The sequence below is a fragment of the Bufo gargarizans genome, chromosome 4 (assembly GCF_014858855.1).
Source record: "Bufo gargarizans isolate SCDJY-AF-19 chromosome 4, ASM1485885v1, whole genome shotgun sequence".
Lineage (NCBI taxonomy): Eukaryota > Metazoa > Chordata > Amphibia > Anura > Bufonidae > Bufo > Bufo gargarizans.
In genome coordinates, this window is record NC_058083.1 from 424,712,321 (window position 1) to 424,729,210 (window position 16,890).

Below are 16,890 nucleotides of genomic sequence, written 5' to 3' on the forward strand. Positions count from 1 at the left end.
AATTACGATGAATGTGTAAATATTGTCCTTTTGGGATCCCATGTTTCAGGGCCCTTGGGTGACAACTACGCCAGTCCAACAAATTGTTGGTGGCCGTCTTTTTCCGGAAAAGGCGTGTGCCTATGTCACCATTTTGATCTTTGAAAATGCTGAGATCCAAAAACGTGATGGAGGTAGGATGCATCTCAGATGTAAAGTAAAGCCCCCAATCATTGATGTTGAGACATTAGACAAACTGGGCAAAGGTATCTTCATTGCCTTTCCAAAAAATCTGTATATCATCGATATACCTCACCCACAGGAGAATCGATGACACAAAATCTCCCATGTCCTCTCCAAACACAACTTCACGTTCCCAACCACCCAGGTATAGATTTGTGATTGTCGGGGCGTAAAGGCTCCCAATTGCAACACCTTTTACCGTTTAACTGGAAGGAGTTGTGTTCAAGAATAAAACGTAACAATTTGAGGACAAAATCATTATGGAGCCCCAAATAAGTACCTCTTTCTTCAAATTGTTACGTTTTATTCTTGAACACAACATGGGGGCTTTACTTTACATCTGAGATACATCCTACTGCCATCACGTTTTTGGATCTCAACATTTTCAAAGATCAAAATGGTGACATAGGCACACGCCTTTTCCGGAAAAAGACGGCCACTAACAATTTGTTGGACTGGCGTGGCCACCCAAGGGCCCTGAAACAGGGGATCCCGAAAGGACAATATTTACGCATTCATCGTAATTATTCTACTATTCGGGATTTCCAGGTGGCTGCGGGTGACCACAGATCAAGATTCAAAAACTGGGGGTACCCTGAGAACACTCTAAGACAGGCATACCATCATGCTTTGAGCAGTAACAGGGAAACCCTACTCAATCCCCGGTTACGGCCGGATACTTCTCACCACATTTGCATTATAGCAGACTTTGATGAGGCCCATGAACCCATCAGACAAATTCTGTCACAATTCTGGGGCATTTTGAAAGCAGACCCGGATGTGGGACACCTAGTGGGTGACAATCCCTCAATTACGTTTAGGAGAGGGCGTAATATCAGTGACAGACTAGAGCACGGTCTATATACATCAATGGCTAAATCCAATAACCCCTTTAGGGATCAGCTAGTGGGTACTTTCAAGTGCTCTGGCTGCATTGCGTGTGATTCAATTAAAAGAGGTAAACCCTTTACGAGCACCATGACTGGTCGTACATACAATATTAGGTCTTTCATTAATTGTTGCTCAATGGGCCTAGTGTATTTGATGTCATGTGAATGTGGAGCTCAGTATGTAGGCAAAAGGCGGAGGGAGTTCCGGCGCCGTATTGGGGAACATCACAACGATATCAGAAAGGAGGCCGATACCCCGTTGGCAAGGCATGTGGTGGAGTGCCACGCCAGTAATATAAAAGCTATTTGCTTCCAGGGCATTGAAATTATCCTACCCTCCCCGGGAGGGGGGGATCTTGACAAACGTATACTACAGAAGGAGGCACAATAGACTTTTCGGCTGAATACTGTCCGACCCAATGGTCTCAATGACCATATATCATATTTGTGCTTCCTGTAGTTTGATCATTGTACTTTTTGTCTCCTTAAGGCATCCTACCATCATGGATAGGCTTGAGATGTAGCCATCTTTCTGGTTGGCACTCAGTGCCATTCCTTTTACCCTGGGTCATAATTATTGCTTCCAAATGAGATATGTCTCATGTCCCCTCTGGGGTTATGATAGGATGTACATGTTATACCATTTCAAGGGTTAACCTCTGGATTTATATCTGTTTCTTTCTTCTATACCCGAGTTTATACATATACAAATTCATATTTACAGTATGTTCTGTGTCATTATTTACATACTGTATATACTCGAGTATAAGACGAGTTTTTTGGCACATATTTTTGTGCTCAAAAAGCCCCCTCGTCTTATACTCGAGTCTACTATCTTACTTTGTCTTTGCTCCGGTAATAGCAGGCAGTGCGGGGGGCGGCGCTCACTCACTGACGTCACGCGCCTGCGCCGCCTAGTGGGAGCAGGCGCGTGACGTCGGCCAGTGAGTGAGCACCGCTCCCCGCACTGCCTGCTATTACAGGAGCAAAGACAAAGTAAGATATCCAAAGTTAAAGGTTACTGATAAATACTACTTTATAAATATACTGTTGTGAGCGTCGGGGAGGGGGATCTGTGGATGGCAGATCCCCCTACAGTGCCATCCACAGATCCCCCCTCCCCTAAACAGTGCCATCATGGCACTGTTTAGGGGAGGGGGGATCTGTGGATGGCACTGTTTAGGGGGGATCTGTGGATGGCACTCTTTAGGGGGGATCTGTGGATGGCACTGTTTAGGGGGGAGATCTGTGGATGGCTCCCTGTATTTAATGCAGAGTGTGTGTGTATATAATGCACACACTCTGCATTAAATACAGGCAGTCAGAGTGAGACTCCCATCAATCTGAGTCACCCTCTTGCAGATGTGTGTATATAATGTAGAGTGTGTGCATTATATACACATACACTCTGCATTATAGCTGCATTTCCCACCCTAGTCTTATACTCGAGTCACTAATTTTTCCCATTTTTTGGGGGTAAAATTAGGGGCCTTGGCTTATACTCGGGTCGGCATATACTCGAGTATATACGGTACTTCAAGTATTGCCCATGTGTCTTATTGTCCAACTGTCCCTTGTGAGTCCAAGCCCCCTCCCCTTAGCCTTTTGTTTATTTTCTGCCTTTTGTCTCTGCCTTACCTATAGAGCACTGTCTCTAAGCAGCTCCTCCCCCATCTTTGACAGCGCGTCGATCCATGCGGGTCACGTGACGTTTTGTCGACCCATGTGACATGGCTCAGACTCGCTGTGGGGGCGGACCGCTTTTAGTTCACCTGCGGGGGTAGGTGGAGCTACCTTTGTTAAATAGCCAGCGCATGAGTGGCCGTTTCACGGCCACCATAGCGCCGGGGCGTGATTCCATAGGCACCTATTATGCATATGTACATTTAAACACAGAGGCAATCTTAGTTACAGTACGGGCTCCTGATGTGACATGGTCTCAGATGTTGAAACGCGTAGAGCCGTACCTAGTAGAGCTTGACCCTGTACTTAGATATGTAGCCCTAGATCAGATAGGGCCTTTGCATTACTATCTCATAAGGTCTGAGCATTTTTGGAGACTGTCAGCTGCTTTAACAGCAGCGTGTGTGACGGTCTGCTCCCTGCCCCTGCTGCTTAGATACAGCAGCGGGGCATATTCTATGTATCACCTACAGACCAGCTGTTAATAAGATAGACCTTGCACCACTGGTGATGTGGATTGGTTGGGGTATAGGTTGTCCCAAGGTTTATGGTGACTCTTACCCTGTGGCTAGGACGATAATACCTGCCCAGCCTGCGTGAACAACGGTGTTGTAGGGTAGTAACAAAGTGTAGTTTTATTTATTTATTTACCCCCACAACCTTGTGACTAAATAAAGATTTTTGTTTTGGTCCTTTTTAACATCCCCCTCTTTTTGTCAGTATATTGCTTTTATTTGTGTTTTCCAATAGTTTTCCAATGCTTCCTCGCCCCCCTCCAGTTTTAGTGATTTAAATGCTTTCTTTTTGTCATTTATTGCTTTCTTTACAGTTCTATTTATCCACATAGTTTTTTTCTTGTTACTTGCCCTTTTATTCCCATAAGGTATGTACCTCTCACAATTAGAGTTTATAATGCTTTTAAAATTATCCCATTTTCTAGATGCATTTTTATTTTTGAGGACTTTGTCCCAGTTAGTTAGGCCAATTGCCTCTCTTAGTTGGCTAAATTTAGCTTTTTTGAAGTTTGGTATGAACACAACCTGCACATCTTTTGTTCTGTCAGGTATATTGGTTAGTACTAAGTCCAGTATGGTAATTGTCTTTGGTTATTGCCAAGAACCTGTTTTCTTTATTAGATCTACAGGTTTCAGTTTCCCAGTCTATATCTGGGTAGTTGAAGTCACCTATAATAATGATCTCATTATGATTTGCAGCCTCGTCTATCTCGTTCAGTAGTAGATTTTAGCATTCTTATATAGTGAGGGCTAAATCCTGGTCCTTTTGGTCAAAATATGCTGTATTCTAGTGGTCAGATGGACAAGGTCCTTCAGCCCATTAGGATTTAGCATCCTTATATAGAGTGAGCTAAATCCCAGTGGGCAGAGGGACCTGGTCCTTTTGGTAAAAAAACGGGCTGTATTCTAATGGGCAGATCGACCTGGTCCCTTAGCCCACTAGGATTTATCATATAAAGCAGGCTAAATCCCAGTGGGCAGAGGGACCTGGTCCTTTTGGTTAAAACAGACTGTATTCTAATGGGCAGATCAACCTGGTCCTTTAGCTCACTAGTATTAAGCATCCTTATATAGAGTACGCTAAATCCTAGTGGGCAGAAGGACCTGGTCCTTTTGCTCAAAACACGCTTCATTCTAGTAGGCAGATCGACCTTGTCCTTTAGCATTCTCATATAGAGTGGTTTAAATCCTAGTGGCAGAGGGACTTGGTCTTTTTGCTCAAAATAGGCTGTATTCTAGTGGGCAGTGGGACCTGGTCCTTTAACCCACTAGAATTAGCACCCTTATACAGAGTGGGCGAAATCCTAGTGGGCAGAGGGACATGGTCCTTTAGACCACTAGAATTTAGAATCCTTATATACCATAGTGAGGGTTAAATCCTAGTGGGCATAGGGACCTGGTCATTTTGGTCAAAACAGGCTGTATTCTAGTGGGAAGATCAACCTGGTCCTTTAGCCCACTAGGATGTAGCATCCTTATATAGAGTGGGCTAAATCCTAGTGGGCAGAGGGACCTGGTACTTTCGGTCAAAACAAACTGTATTCTAGTGGGCAGAGGGACTTGGTCCTTTTGGTCAAACAAGCTGTATTATAGTGGGCAGAGGGACGTGGTCCTTCAGCCCAGTAGGATTTGGCATCCTTATATAGAGCAGGCTAAATCCTAGTGGGCAGAGGGACCTGGTCCTTTTGGTCAAAATAGGCTGTATTCTGCTGGTAAGAGGGACCAGGTCCTTCAGCCCACAATGATTTAGCATCCTTATTTAGAGTTGGCTAAATCCCAGTGGGCAGGAGTACCTGGTCCTTTAGGTCAAAATAGGCTGTATTCTAGTGGTTAGAAGGACCTTCAGTCCACTAGGATTTAGCATCCTTAGGCCTCTTGCACACAAATGTTTTTTTTTCTTCAGTTTACGTTCCATTTTTTGTGTTCTGTACATGGAACCATTCATTTCCATGGATCTGTAAAAAAAAAAATGGAGGGTACTCCGTATGCCTTCCATTTCCGTTCTGTTCAAAGATAGAACATGTCCTCTTATTATCTGCATAACGGACAAGGATAGTACTGTTCTATCAGGGGCCAGCTGTTCCATTCCGCAAAAAACGGAATGCACATGGACGTCATCCGTATTTTTGGCGGATCTGTTTTTTTGCGGACAGCAAAATACTAAAAAAGCCATACGGTCGTGTGCAAGAGGCCTTATATAGAGTGGGCTAAATCCTAGTGGGCAGAGGGACCTGGTCCTTTTGCGCAAAACAGCCTGTATTCTAGTGGGGCAGAGGGACCTGGTCCTTCAGCCCCAGGGCCGTCTTTAATATTGATAGGACCCTAGGCAATAATTTACTTGGGCCCCCTGGATCCCATCTTCCCACACCCTACCATGCAATGCACTGAGGCGCGAAACGGCCGTCGCCGCGATCCTTGTTGCCTGCGCTATGCCAAGTCCGCCCCATGTCTGCAACAATAATGTCTGATGTCTGCAATAATGATGTCTGAATAAAGAAGCTACTTTTTTGGCGAGTGCCACCAACATTTGTTTTCTCCTCTGTGACAAGTTGTTGTGATTTGGAGGCAGAGCACCATCTGTAGTGAGGAAAACCCGGCATTGGAGGTTTTTTATGTCTTGGGAGAAAGTTTTGGGCAGTGCCACCTCGTTGTGCTCTTTAAAAAATTAGACTTTCTGAATTCAGACATTAGTGCCAGCCGCACCACAGATCATCCGTCACCCCCCAACCCCCCCAAGATATATAGCCAGTGTATGCATTATCCATTCTTTATTTCTAAATTCAGAGTTACTGCCAGCCGCACCACACATCCCCCAATCATTGCCCTCCCCTAGAAGTGAAGCCGGTGTGAGCATACATTGACAAAAAAAAAAAAAAAAAACTACTTAACTACCTCTAACTACTTCTTCTGCTCCGTACTTGCGGGCTGCCCAGGCGTAAGTTCGTTGCGCAATCCCCTCAGCGCGCGCAGGTCTCGCAGGATTGCGCAACAAACTCACGCCTGGGCAGCCCGCAAGTACGGAGCGGAATAAGTAGTTAGAGGTAGTTAAGTAGGTTTGCTGACATTAAGCGCAGCGCAGCCGCACTTAACATATAGGGAGGGCCAGCTGCCGCACTTAAAAAAAGCACTTGCGGGGCTGCGGGCCCTCCCTGCGTGACCGGCAGGGCTCAAGAGGCAGCTGGCCCTTTTGCCCCGCGTTAAAGACGGCCCTGTTCAGCCCACTAGGATTTAGTATTCTTATTTATAGTGGACTAAATCCCAGGAGGCAGGGGTCCTTTCTGTCAAAACGGGCTGTATTCTAGTGGGCAGAGGGACTGGTTCTTCAGCCTACCAGGATTTAGCATCCTTTTATAGAGCAGGCTCAAACTACTTTCACACTAGCGTATTTGCTGAATCCAGCAGGGCTCAGCAAAAGCGCTTCCGTTACTGATAATACAACCATCTGCATCCGTTATGAATGGATCCGCTTGTATTATCTTTAACATACCCAAGACGGATCCGTCATAACCTCCATTGAAACATCAGTTTTCTATTGTGTCACAGTTAAACGGATCCGTCCCCATTGACTTGCATTGTGGGTCATGACGGACCTGTCTTGCTCAGCATCCCATGACGGAAAGAAAACTGCAGCTTGCTGCGGTTTGCTGTCCGGTATGGGAAGGCAACCAAACGGAACGGAATGCTTTTTAAAGCATTCCGTTCTGTTCAGTTACGTTTTGTCCCCATTGACAATGAATGGGGATAAAACGGAAATGTTTTTCTACAGTATTGAAACCCTATGACAGATCTCAATACCAGAAAATAGAAACGCTAGTGGGTAGAGGAACCTGGTTCCTTTGGCCAAAACAGGCTGTATTTTAGTGGTCAGAGGGACCAGATCTTTCAGCCCACTAGGATTTAACATCCTCATACAGAGTGGGCAAAATCCTAGTGGGCAAAGGGACCTGGTCCTTTCATTCAAAAAATGGGGTATTCTAGTCAGGCTGCTTGTTTTAAGCTATACGTGCACTACCAGTGAATGTCTGTTGTCATTTTTAAAAATTTTTTTTGTTAAACAGACAAATGGCACCTTCTGTTTTTCTGAAACAAAGGGAAAAATGGTTTTTGTCCAGTCTCTTAGATCAATAAGAATGAGCTCACATTGACCGCTTACATCTCACTGCAGCCAATCACTGGTCTCAGACTTCACAGCGACAGTGCTGGAGTGGCATGGCAGGAACGAAAAAAGTTTGTTTTAGTTTTCTAACTGCATTTAGTACCCTTGTTATTTTAGTTTTTCAATTTTTTGGAAAAATTCTTCATTAAAAAAAAAAGTTAAATCACCACTAGACTTCTACAGGTATATAAAATACAGGTCTTTTAGCCCACTAGAACTCAGCATCCTTATATAAAACAAGCTAAGGGTTTATGCACACGACCGTATGTATTTTGCGGACGGCAAAAAATATGGATGGCGTCCGTGTGCATTCCATATTTTGCGGAATGGAACAGCTGGCCCCTAATAGAACAGTCCTATCCTTGTCCGTAATACGGACAATGATAGGACATGTTCTATTTTTTTGCAGAACGGACATACGGAAATGGAATGCACACAGAATAACTTCTTTTTTTTTTTTTTTTTGCGGACCCCCTGAAATGAATGGTTCCTCATACGGGCGGCAGAAAAAAACGGAATGGACGGAAAGAAAACACATTTGTGTGCATGGACAGACTGGGAACTTAAAGTGGCCCTGGAAAAAAAAACTAAAAGTGGCCCCATTTTGTAGGCAGGTCCAACAACAAAAGGCGGGGCAACACAAGAAGGCGGGATCAACAATACCATTCCAGCAAATAACACAGTGCAGCACAATATACTGACCCAAAAGCTGGCCATCTGTGGTGGCCATAAATAGCTACCATCTTCTGTCCTCCTCCTTCAGTTAAGGAGCAGGGCTTAGGAGGTGAGGTGCGGGCCACAGCTGTTGAATTCAGGAGACCATGTGTGGTCACTGGCAGGGTACATGAGTACCCGATTCTCTGTTGAGAGCCCATTATGTACCCAGTCAGTGGCAGAGAGGACTTGGGTGGCCCCTTGGGGCATCGGCACACCAGGAAATTTCCCTGTAGGGTCTATGGCCAATCCGCCCCTGTTTGTGTGAATGAGCCCTAAATCCTAGAGGGCAGAGGGACCAGGACCTTTGGTCCACTAGGATTTACTCAACCCTCTACCAAACACCCAGCACAGCTGCATATGAGCTTATGTCAGGGCCGGTGCAACCATTAGGTGAACTAGGCGTTCGCCTAGGGCGCCGGCCTGCTGGGGGCGCCCTGGTGGGCTCCCACTAACTGGGGCTGCAGCCCTGGGCGAGCGGCTCTTGAGCCGCCCCCAGCGCCGTTACAGGAGGGAGGTCCTTCTTAACCGCCTCCGGACCGCCTAACGCAGATGTGCGGTCCGGAGGCGGCAGCGCTGCGCACAGTCACGCATATACGCGTCATCTCGCGAGACGCGAGATGACGCGCTATGCCGGCCCGCGCATGCGCAGTTCGGGCCGGCATTTCGTCAAGGAGTAAATCGTCATCAGCTTGCCAGCCAATGATCGCGGCTGGCAAGCTGATGATTTTTAAAAAATGTGTAAATATGATCTGTTATATGGCTGCCTGCTCCTCTGCTGGTTCTTTTCGTCGGTTGGATCCAGCAGAGGAGCAGGCTACACAGTGAGTACACCAAACACCTCATACTAGCCCCAGATCACCCCCCTGAACCCCAATTAACCCTTTGATCACCCCTTTGTCAATCACTAGTGAAAGGAAAAAAGTGATCAGTGTAAACTGTCACTTTTTTTTTTCACTGGTATTGACCGTTAGGTTTTAGGTATAGTTTAGGCCCCTTGGTTAGGTAGTTTAGGGATCGGTTAGCGCCCAGCCCACCGCACCGCAGTCACTGATTCGCTGATTAGCGTATCGCTAATCAGCATTTGTACTTTTATAGTATCTGGAAGTGATCAAAACTGATCACGGTCAGATCTATAATTGTATTAGTGTCACTTTAGGTTCGCCCTCCACCCAAAACGCAGTGTTTGCCCGATCAGGCCTGATCGGTCGCCCACACGTGCGTTCACCCACGCCCGCCCCACCGCAGTGACATTTTTTTTTTTTTTTATCACTGCACAATCACTATACATGCGCTGCGGCGATAAAAAAAATCAGTTTTGATATTTTTTATCAACCGCAGCGGCCTCCGGTACTTCGCTAGCCTCCCCTTTGTAAGACAGGCTTGCTTTTTTTTCTTGGGTAGTCTCAGGGAATACCCCTAAATTTAGTTGCCCAAAATGTCAAACAGGGGGTATTCTTCTGAAGAGGCCTACAGGCTTCTGACCCAGTCGGATGAGGAATGGGAACCCTCATCTGATGAATCCAGCGGGTCAGAATACGAACCTGTAGAAAGCAGTGGCTCTCTGACCCAAAGTTCGGACGAGGAAGCTGAGGTCCCTGATAGCACCAGGCGTACCCGGCCCCGTGTCGCTAGACCACAGGTTGCGCAGGATCCGCTTCAAGAGCAGCAGAGTGGGGCTGGTGCTGTCGGATTACGTGGTGAGGCATACACCAGCAGCCCAGCCCTCCCTGGACCTAGTACCAGCACTGCTCTAGAACATGGTGAAGTAGCGAGCACCAGAAGGGCAGTTGAAGCTGGTACGGTGGCACGAGCAGTAGTGACCCCGTCGCAGCCACCGCAAAGACGTGCCCGTAGAGCCCCTAGAATCCCAGAGGTGCTGGCAAACCCTGATTGGCAGTCCCCAACTTCAGCCGCACCTGTAGTTTTCCCTTTCACTGCCCAGTCTGGAGTTCGGGTTGAGACAGCTCAGATCGGTTCGGCCCTGGGATTTTTTGAGCTGTTCTTGACTGCGGAGCTCTTAGACATAGTTGTGGCCGAAACAAACAGGTATGCCACACAATTTATAACCGCTAACCCGGGAAGCTTTTATGCCCAGCCTTTCTGGTGGAAACCAGTCCAAGTTTCCGAAATTAAAACTTTTCTGGGCCTCCTCCTCAACATGGGTCTAACTAAAAAGCATGAATTGCGGTCATATTGGTCCACGAACCCAATTCATCACATGCCCATGTTCTCTGCTGCTATGTCCAGGGCACGTTTTGAGGCCATCCTGCGTTTCCTGCACTTTAGCGACAACACCGCCTCCCGTCCCAGAGGCCACCCTGCTTTTGACCGGCTCCACAAAATTCCGGCCCTCATAGACCATTTCAACCTGAAATTTGCAGATTTGTATACCCCAGAGCAAAACATCTGCGTAGACGAGTCCCTGATACATTTTACCAGGCGCCTTGGCTTCAAACAATACATCCCAAGCAAGCGCGCCCGGTATGGGGTCACATTGTATAAGCTCTGTGAAAGGGCCACAGGCTATACCCACAAATTTCGGATCTATGAGGGAAAAGATCAGACCCTGGAGCCGGTCGGTTGCCCTGACTACCTGGGGAGCAGTGGGAAGACAGTTTGGGACTTGGTGTCACCCTTATTCGGCAAGGGGTACCATCTTTATGTGGACAATTTTTACACAAGTGTGGCCCTCTTTAGGCATTTGTTTCTAGAACGGATTGGCGCCTGTGGTACCGCGCGAACTAGTCGCGCGGGCTTCCCCCAACGGCTCGTTACCACCCATCTTGCAAGGGGGCAGAGGGCCGCACTGTGTAACGAAGAACTGCTCGCGGTGAAATGGAGAGACAAGCGTGACGTTTACATGCTCTCCTCCATTCACGCAGACACAACAATACAAATTGAGCGAGCAACCCGTGTCATTGAAAAGCCCCTCTCAGTCCACGACTATAACCTTCACATGGGAGGGGTGGACTTCAATGACCAGATGTTGTCTCCGTATTTAGTTTCCCGCAGAACCAGACGCTGGTATAAGAAGGTGTCTGTATATTTAATTCAATTGGCTCTGTATAATAGTTTTGTTCTCTACAGTAAGGCTGGAAGAACTGGATCCTTCCTCAAATTTCAGGAAGAGATCATCGAGAACCTCCTGTACCCAGGAGGTTCCGTGGCCCCATCCACCAGTGTAGTTAGCCGTCTACACAAGCGACATTTCCCCAATGTCGTTCCTGGTACCTCAACCCAACCGTCACCCCGAAAAAGATGTCGTGTCTGTAGCAGGAGTGGAATGAGGCGTGACACCCGCTATTTCTGTCCTGACTGTCCTGACCACCCTGCCCTATGCTTTGGAGAGTGTTTCTGGAAGTACCACTCACAGGTACACTATTAGCATAGGGATCATCTCACCAGGACAGGCACACAGGGCTATTAGGGCCCATTCACTCACACAGCTGCTGCAAACGTCTCCTTTCACCTGGGACAAAGTGCATAACGCACTTCGCCACATCTTTGGGCGATTTGCGCTTTGCACATTGACCCATGGGGAAGGAGAGGTTTGTTCTATAAAGGTAAAAAAAAAAAAACAACACCAGTAAGCAAAAAGGTTAATGTTCAGTTAAAAAAGTTAAAGTTTATATATTCTGTTCCAAAGTTAATAAAATTATTGCGTTGCGGCCTGTTTTTTTTTTTTTTTACCTTCCAGGTGGACCAACCGATCGACTAGCTGCAGCACTGATGTGCATTCTGACAGAAGCATTGCGCTGCTGTCAGATTACACGCAAGTCGGTGTATGAGGCGCTGCAAGACGGGATTTCTCCTCTGCAGTAACAGATACGTTTGCCAAGGCATACGAGCTGAGGAGGAGGCGGCGTTCCTTTGCTTTGGCAAACACTTTGTATATAAAAATAAAAAATAAAAATCCCGGCAATGATTTATTCATCCACATCGATTGATGTGAATGGAGAAATCTGGTTTGCCAGGGCATACGAGCTAAGTGGGTATGGATGTTGGGCGGAGCTCCTATGTCCTGGCAGACGCCTTTCCCCTCCTTTTTTTTTTTGGCAGAGATTTTTTCATCCACATTGATCGATGCGAATGAAGAAATCTGTGCCGTTCATTTTTTTCTTTCAGCCCAGAGGCTGAACGGAAAAAAAAATCTCATTACCTGTATGCTCAATATAAGGAGAATAGCAGAAACTCCTAATGCTGGCCATACATGTAATGATTGCGGAGACCCTCAAATGCCAGGGCAGTACAAACACCCCACAACTGACCCCATTTTGGAAAGAAGACACCCCAAGGTATTCGCTGAGGGGCATATTGAGTCCATGAAAGATTTAAATTTTTGTCCTAAGTTAGCGGAAAGTGAGACTTTGTGAGAAAAAACAAAAAAAAAAAAATCAATTTCCGCTAACTTATGCGAAAAAAAAAAATTCTATGAACTTGCCATTCTCCTCATTGGATACCTTGGGGTGTCTTCTTTCCAAAGTTGGGTCACATGTGGGGTATTTATACTACCCTGGCTTTTTAGGGGCCCTAAAGCGTGAGAAGAAGTCTGGGATCCAAATGTCTAAAAATGCCCTCCTAAAAGGAATTTGGGCACCTTTGCTCATCTAGGCTGCAAAAAAGTGTCACACATCTGGTATCGCCGTACTCAGGAGAAGTTGGGGAATGTGTTTTGGGGTGTCATTTTACATATACCCATGCTGGGTGAGAGAAATATCCTGGCAAAAGACAACTTTTCCAATTTTTTTATACAAAGTTGGCATTTGACCAAGATATTTATCTCACCCAGCATGGGTATATGTAAAATGACACCCCAAAACACATCCCCCAACTTCTCCTGAGTACGGCGATACCAGATGTGTGACACTTTTTTGCTGCCTAGGTGGGCAAAGGGGCACATATTCCAAAGTGCACCTTTCGGATTTCGCAGGCCATTTTTTACACATTTTGATTGCAAAGTACTTCTCACACATTAGGGCCCCTAAATTGCCAGGGCAGTATAACTACGCCACAAGTGACCCCATTTTGGAAAGAAGACACCCCAAGGTATTCCGTGAGGGGCATGGCGAGTTCCTAGAATTTTTTATTTTTTGTCGCAAGTTAGTGGAATATGAGACTTTGTAAGGAAAAAATAATAATAATAATCATCATTTTCCGCTAACTTGTGACAAAAAATAAAAAGTTCTATGAACTCACTATGCCCATCAGCGAATACCTTAGGGTGTCTACTTTCCGAAATGGGGTCATTTGTGGGGTTTTTCTACTGTTTGGGCATTGTAGAACCTCAGGAATCATGACAGGTGCTCAGAAAGTCAGAGCTGTTTCAAAAAGCGGAAATTCACATTTTTGTACCATAGTGTGTAAACGCTATAACTTTTACCCAAACCATTTTTTTTTTTTTGCCCAAACATTTTTTTTTTATGAAAGACATGTAGAACAATAAATTTGGCGAAAGATTTATATATGGATGTCGTTTTTTTTGCAAAATTTTACAGCTGAAAGTGAAAAATGTAATTTTTTTGCAAAAAAATCGTTAAATTTTGATTTATAACAAAAAAAGTAAAAATGTCAGCAGCAATAAAATACCACCAAATGAAAGCTCCATTAGTGAGAAGAAAAGGAGGTAAAATTCATTTGGGTGGTAAGTTGCATGACCGAGCGATAAACGGTGAAAGTAGTGTAGTGCCGAAGTGTAAAAAGTGGCCTGGTCATGAAGGGGGTTTCAGCTAGGGGGGTTGAAGTGGTTAAATATGGCAGAGCAGGCATCTGCATACCCTGATGGCAAGTGCCTGCTCTGCCAGTAAATTACCGGAGGAGAGGAGGCGGGGGCAAGGGAGGCTGTTCTAGCAGCTCCCCACTCCTCCCTCGCGCGCCCTCTGTGATGCCGGAATATGACGTCATTCCGGCCCCGGCATACTAAACGGTGCACTGGAGGCCTGAGGAGCTGCACCACACTGGACCCCAGGGAGGTGAGTGTTTCAGTGTTTGGCCGAATGCACACGGCCATGAGCGGTCCGTGGTAACATGGGCACCCGTGCGCTCCTGCTCTCAGCAGGAATCCAGCCCATGTTACCATGGACCGCTCACGGCCGTGTGCATTCGGCCTTAGACTGAGTGTCTGCCTGTGTATTTATGTCAGTGAGTGTATGTATGTCTGTCTTTCTGTCAGTAAATGTATGTGAGTCTGTCATTGAGTGTCTGTGTGTGTATGTCAGTGAGTGAGTGTATGTCAGTGAGTGTGGATGTCTGTCGGTCAGTGTCTGTGTGTATGTTTGTCAGTGAGTGTGGATGTCTGTTGGTCAGTAAGTGTCTGTGTGTCTGTCAGTGAGTATGTGTTTGTCTGCCAGTGAGTAGGTGTATGTCTGTCAGTGAGTGTCTGTAAGTGAGTGTATGTGTGTCTGTCAGTGAGTGTGTGTGTACGTCATTCAGTGCGTGTTGTCTCTGTCAGTGAGTGTGTGTACGTCATTCAGTGCGTGTGGGTCTGTCAGTCAGTGAGTGACATGAGGGGTGCCAAAAATCCTTGCTCTGGCCCTTGCTTATGTGTTAGCAGCATTATATGTGGGAACTATGCAAGTTTAATTATTATTATTATTATTATTTTTTTACGAAAATAAAACGTATTTATCTAAAAATATGTTTTCGCTAGTGCACATTTTTACATGCGTCTGTTGCGACCCTGGCACGGATGATTCACATGTTTGCAGCACCCTGGTCTGCCTTCCTTTCTCTTTGAGCAGTTTACTCTGAGTAACAGCAGATGGCGCTAAATAAAGCCAAATCCCGCCATCTGCAACTTACATGCGGAAGGAGGTACTCAAAGGGTTACCGTATTTTTCCCTTCCTTCCTATCTGGTGGATAAGTTACGAAAAGCCGGACGAGATTTCAGTATAACTCTGCCGTGTTTTAGACATTTCCTCCTTGTTATATGCTCCCAAGGTATTATGTCTCTGGGCAGCAGACTGACGCAGACAGCCATCATGTCTAACGGAGAGAGCACGCCTGTCCCCGGAAATCTTGTGGCAGAGCCGAACAAAGTGACTGTGGTGTTGGGCGCTCAGTGGGGCGATGAAGGGAAGGGCAAAGTGGTGGATCTGTTGGCACAGGACGCAGACATCGTATGCCGCTGTCAGGTGAGCTGAGGGCCTGGGAAGGGCGGGCTGCAGCAGTCATTGCACGGCGTGTAGCAGCGCTGGCCTGCAGCAGTCATTGCACGGCGTGTAGCAGCGCTGGCCTGCAGCAGTCATTGCTTGAACATGGCACGGAAATACGATTGAGATCATTAGTAACTCCTGATCCAGCGCTGTACGGGGATGGAATGTCGCCCTGCGGTGACACGTGGGCGCCATTAACTACGCGCCAAATGGTATACCGTCCGTGTGCTCCTCCATCCCTGTCACAGGATAGGTGTGTTCCACGTCTGGTTTGCTTGTAACTCCTAATGGCGTTCTGACCAGTCAGTGCATGAATGCTGCTGGAAGGCCATGACTTCCTCTTCCACCTTACTGTACTGTATGTTGCAACTACCGGGTGCATGGCAGTCAAGGGCATCTGGCCTTTTCCCTGGGCCTTCATGTTAATGACCTGTAAAATCCAAACTGGTGTCCCAAAAATGAGCTTTAGGCTAGGTTCACACCTGAGCGTTTTACAGCGCGTACGAACGCGCTGTAAAACGCCCTACGGTGCCATATTAAACAATAACCTTAAAACAAATTTAATAATACACAAACACACCAAATGGATGAAAAGGCCGCGGTCTTTATTAAATTATTAGGGGTTACATAACTCAACCATTAAAACCAATATAAAACCAAATTAATAATATTCAAGTCCATTTACTGAATTAATTTAAATCCACCCAGAATTCTGAGCGACTAACCCCCCCTCAAAGAAACAAAGACCGCGACAAAACGTTCAGGGAGGGTGGGCGGGACAAGCCTCTTCTCTGATCTTGACACGACGACTGAACTCCTCAGGTACGATACCTTCTTAAATAGGAAGACTTCCCGCCGAACCGCTCCACCAACCAATCCAGGACCTAGATAAAATTAGAACAGGGCCCAGCAACCAGACAGCAACCGACTTAACCAATAACAATCACTGGCCCCTCAGCCCCACTGACCAATCCTGAAGCTGCCCGGTATCCAGCTGGCTCACATCACCTGGGGAAGATAAAAACACAGGGAAACAGAACAGGGGAAAGGGCAGAAAACCCAAGCCCCTAGCAACCTATGTCTCAATGGCACCATGAGGTGCAGAGCCCATTCAGGCTAAGCCCCTATCAAGACGTACAGGAGCTTCTTTTGGGCGTATTGTTGTGTGTGTATTGTGGCAGTTTTTCATTGGATGCCTCTGTGGTTAATCACACAAACGCGCGTTTCCAAAATACAAAAACGCCTCAAATGCCCAATTAAAACGCCTGTAAAAAGCGCTTATCGAATACGCTCAGGTGTGAACCCAGCCTTAGCCTTTGCAGTTGGACAGAAAGGCCTGCAATAACCAAGTTAGATGCGCCGAACCTGAAAACACAAGTTTACTCATTCCTAATGTTTTTCTTTCGCATCCATGTGGCTGTTTAACGTGGCCTGTTCTGGTCCATATTGTGGACAAGAATAATCCTGGAACTTATATTGATGACCCATCTGGATAGGTCATCAATATATTAGATTGGTGGTGGTCTGTCATCCTGGACCCCTCCCTATCAGCTGT

At 46.4% G+C, this 16,890-nt stretch overlaps 1 protein-coding gene across 1 annotated transcript in view; it reads left to right on the forward strand.

The window, feature by feature from the left end:
* The first annotated feature begins 14,961 nt into the window (after positions 1-14,961).
* Positions 14,962-16,890, forward strand: part of ADSS2 (adenylosuccinate synthase 2) — a 74,297-nt gene continuing 72,368 nt past the window's right edge. The window contains exon 1 of the mRNA XM_044289844.1: positions 14,962-15,314. Within this exon, the coding sequence (XP_044145779.1) occupies positions 14,982-15,314 (333 nt within the window). The 5' untranslated portion in view covers positions 14,962-14,981. The remainder of the gene's footprint in view (positions 15,315-16,890) is intronic.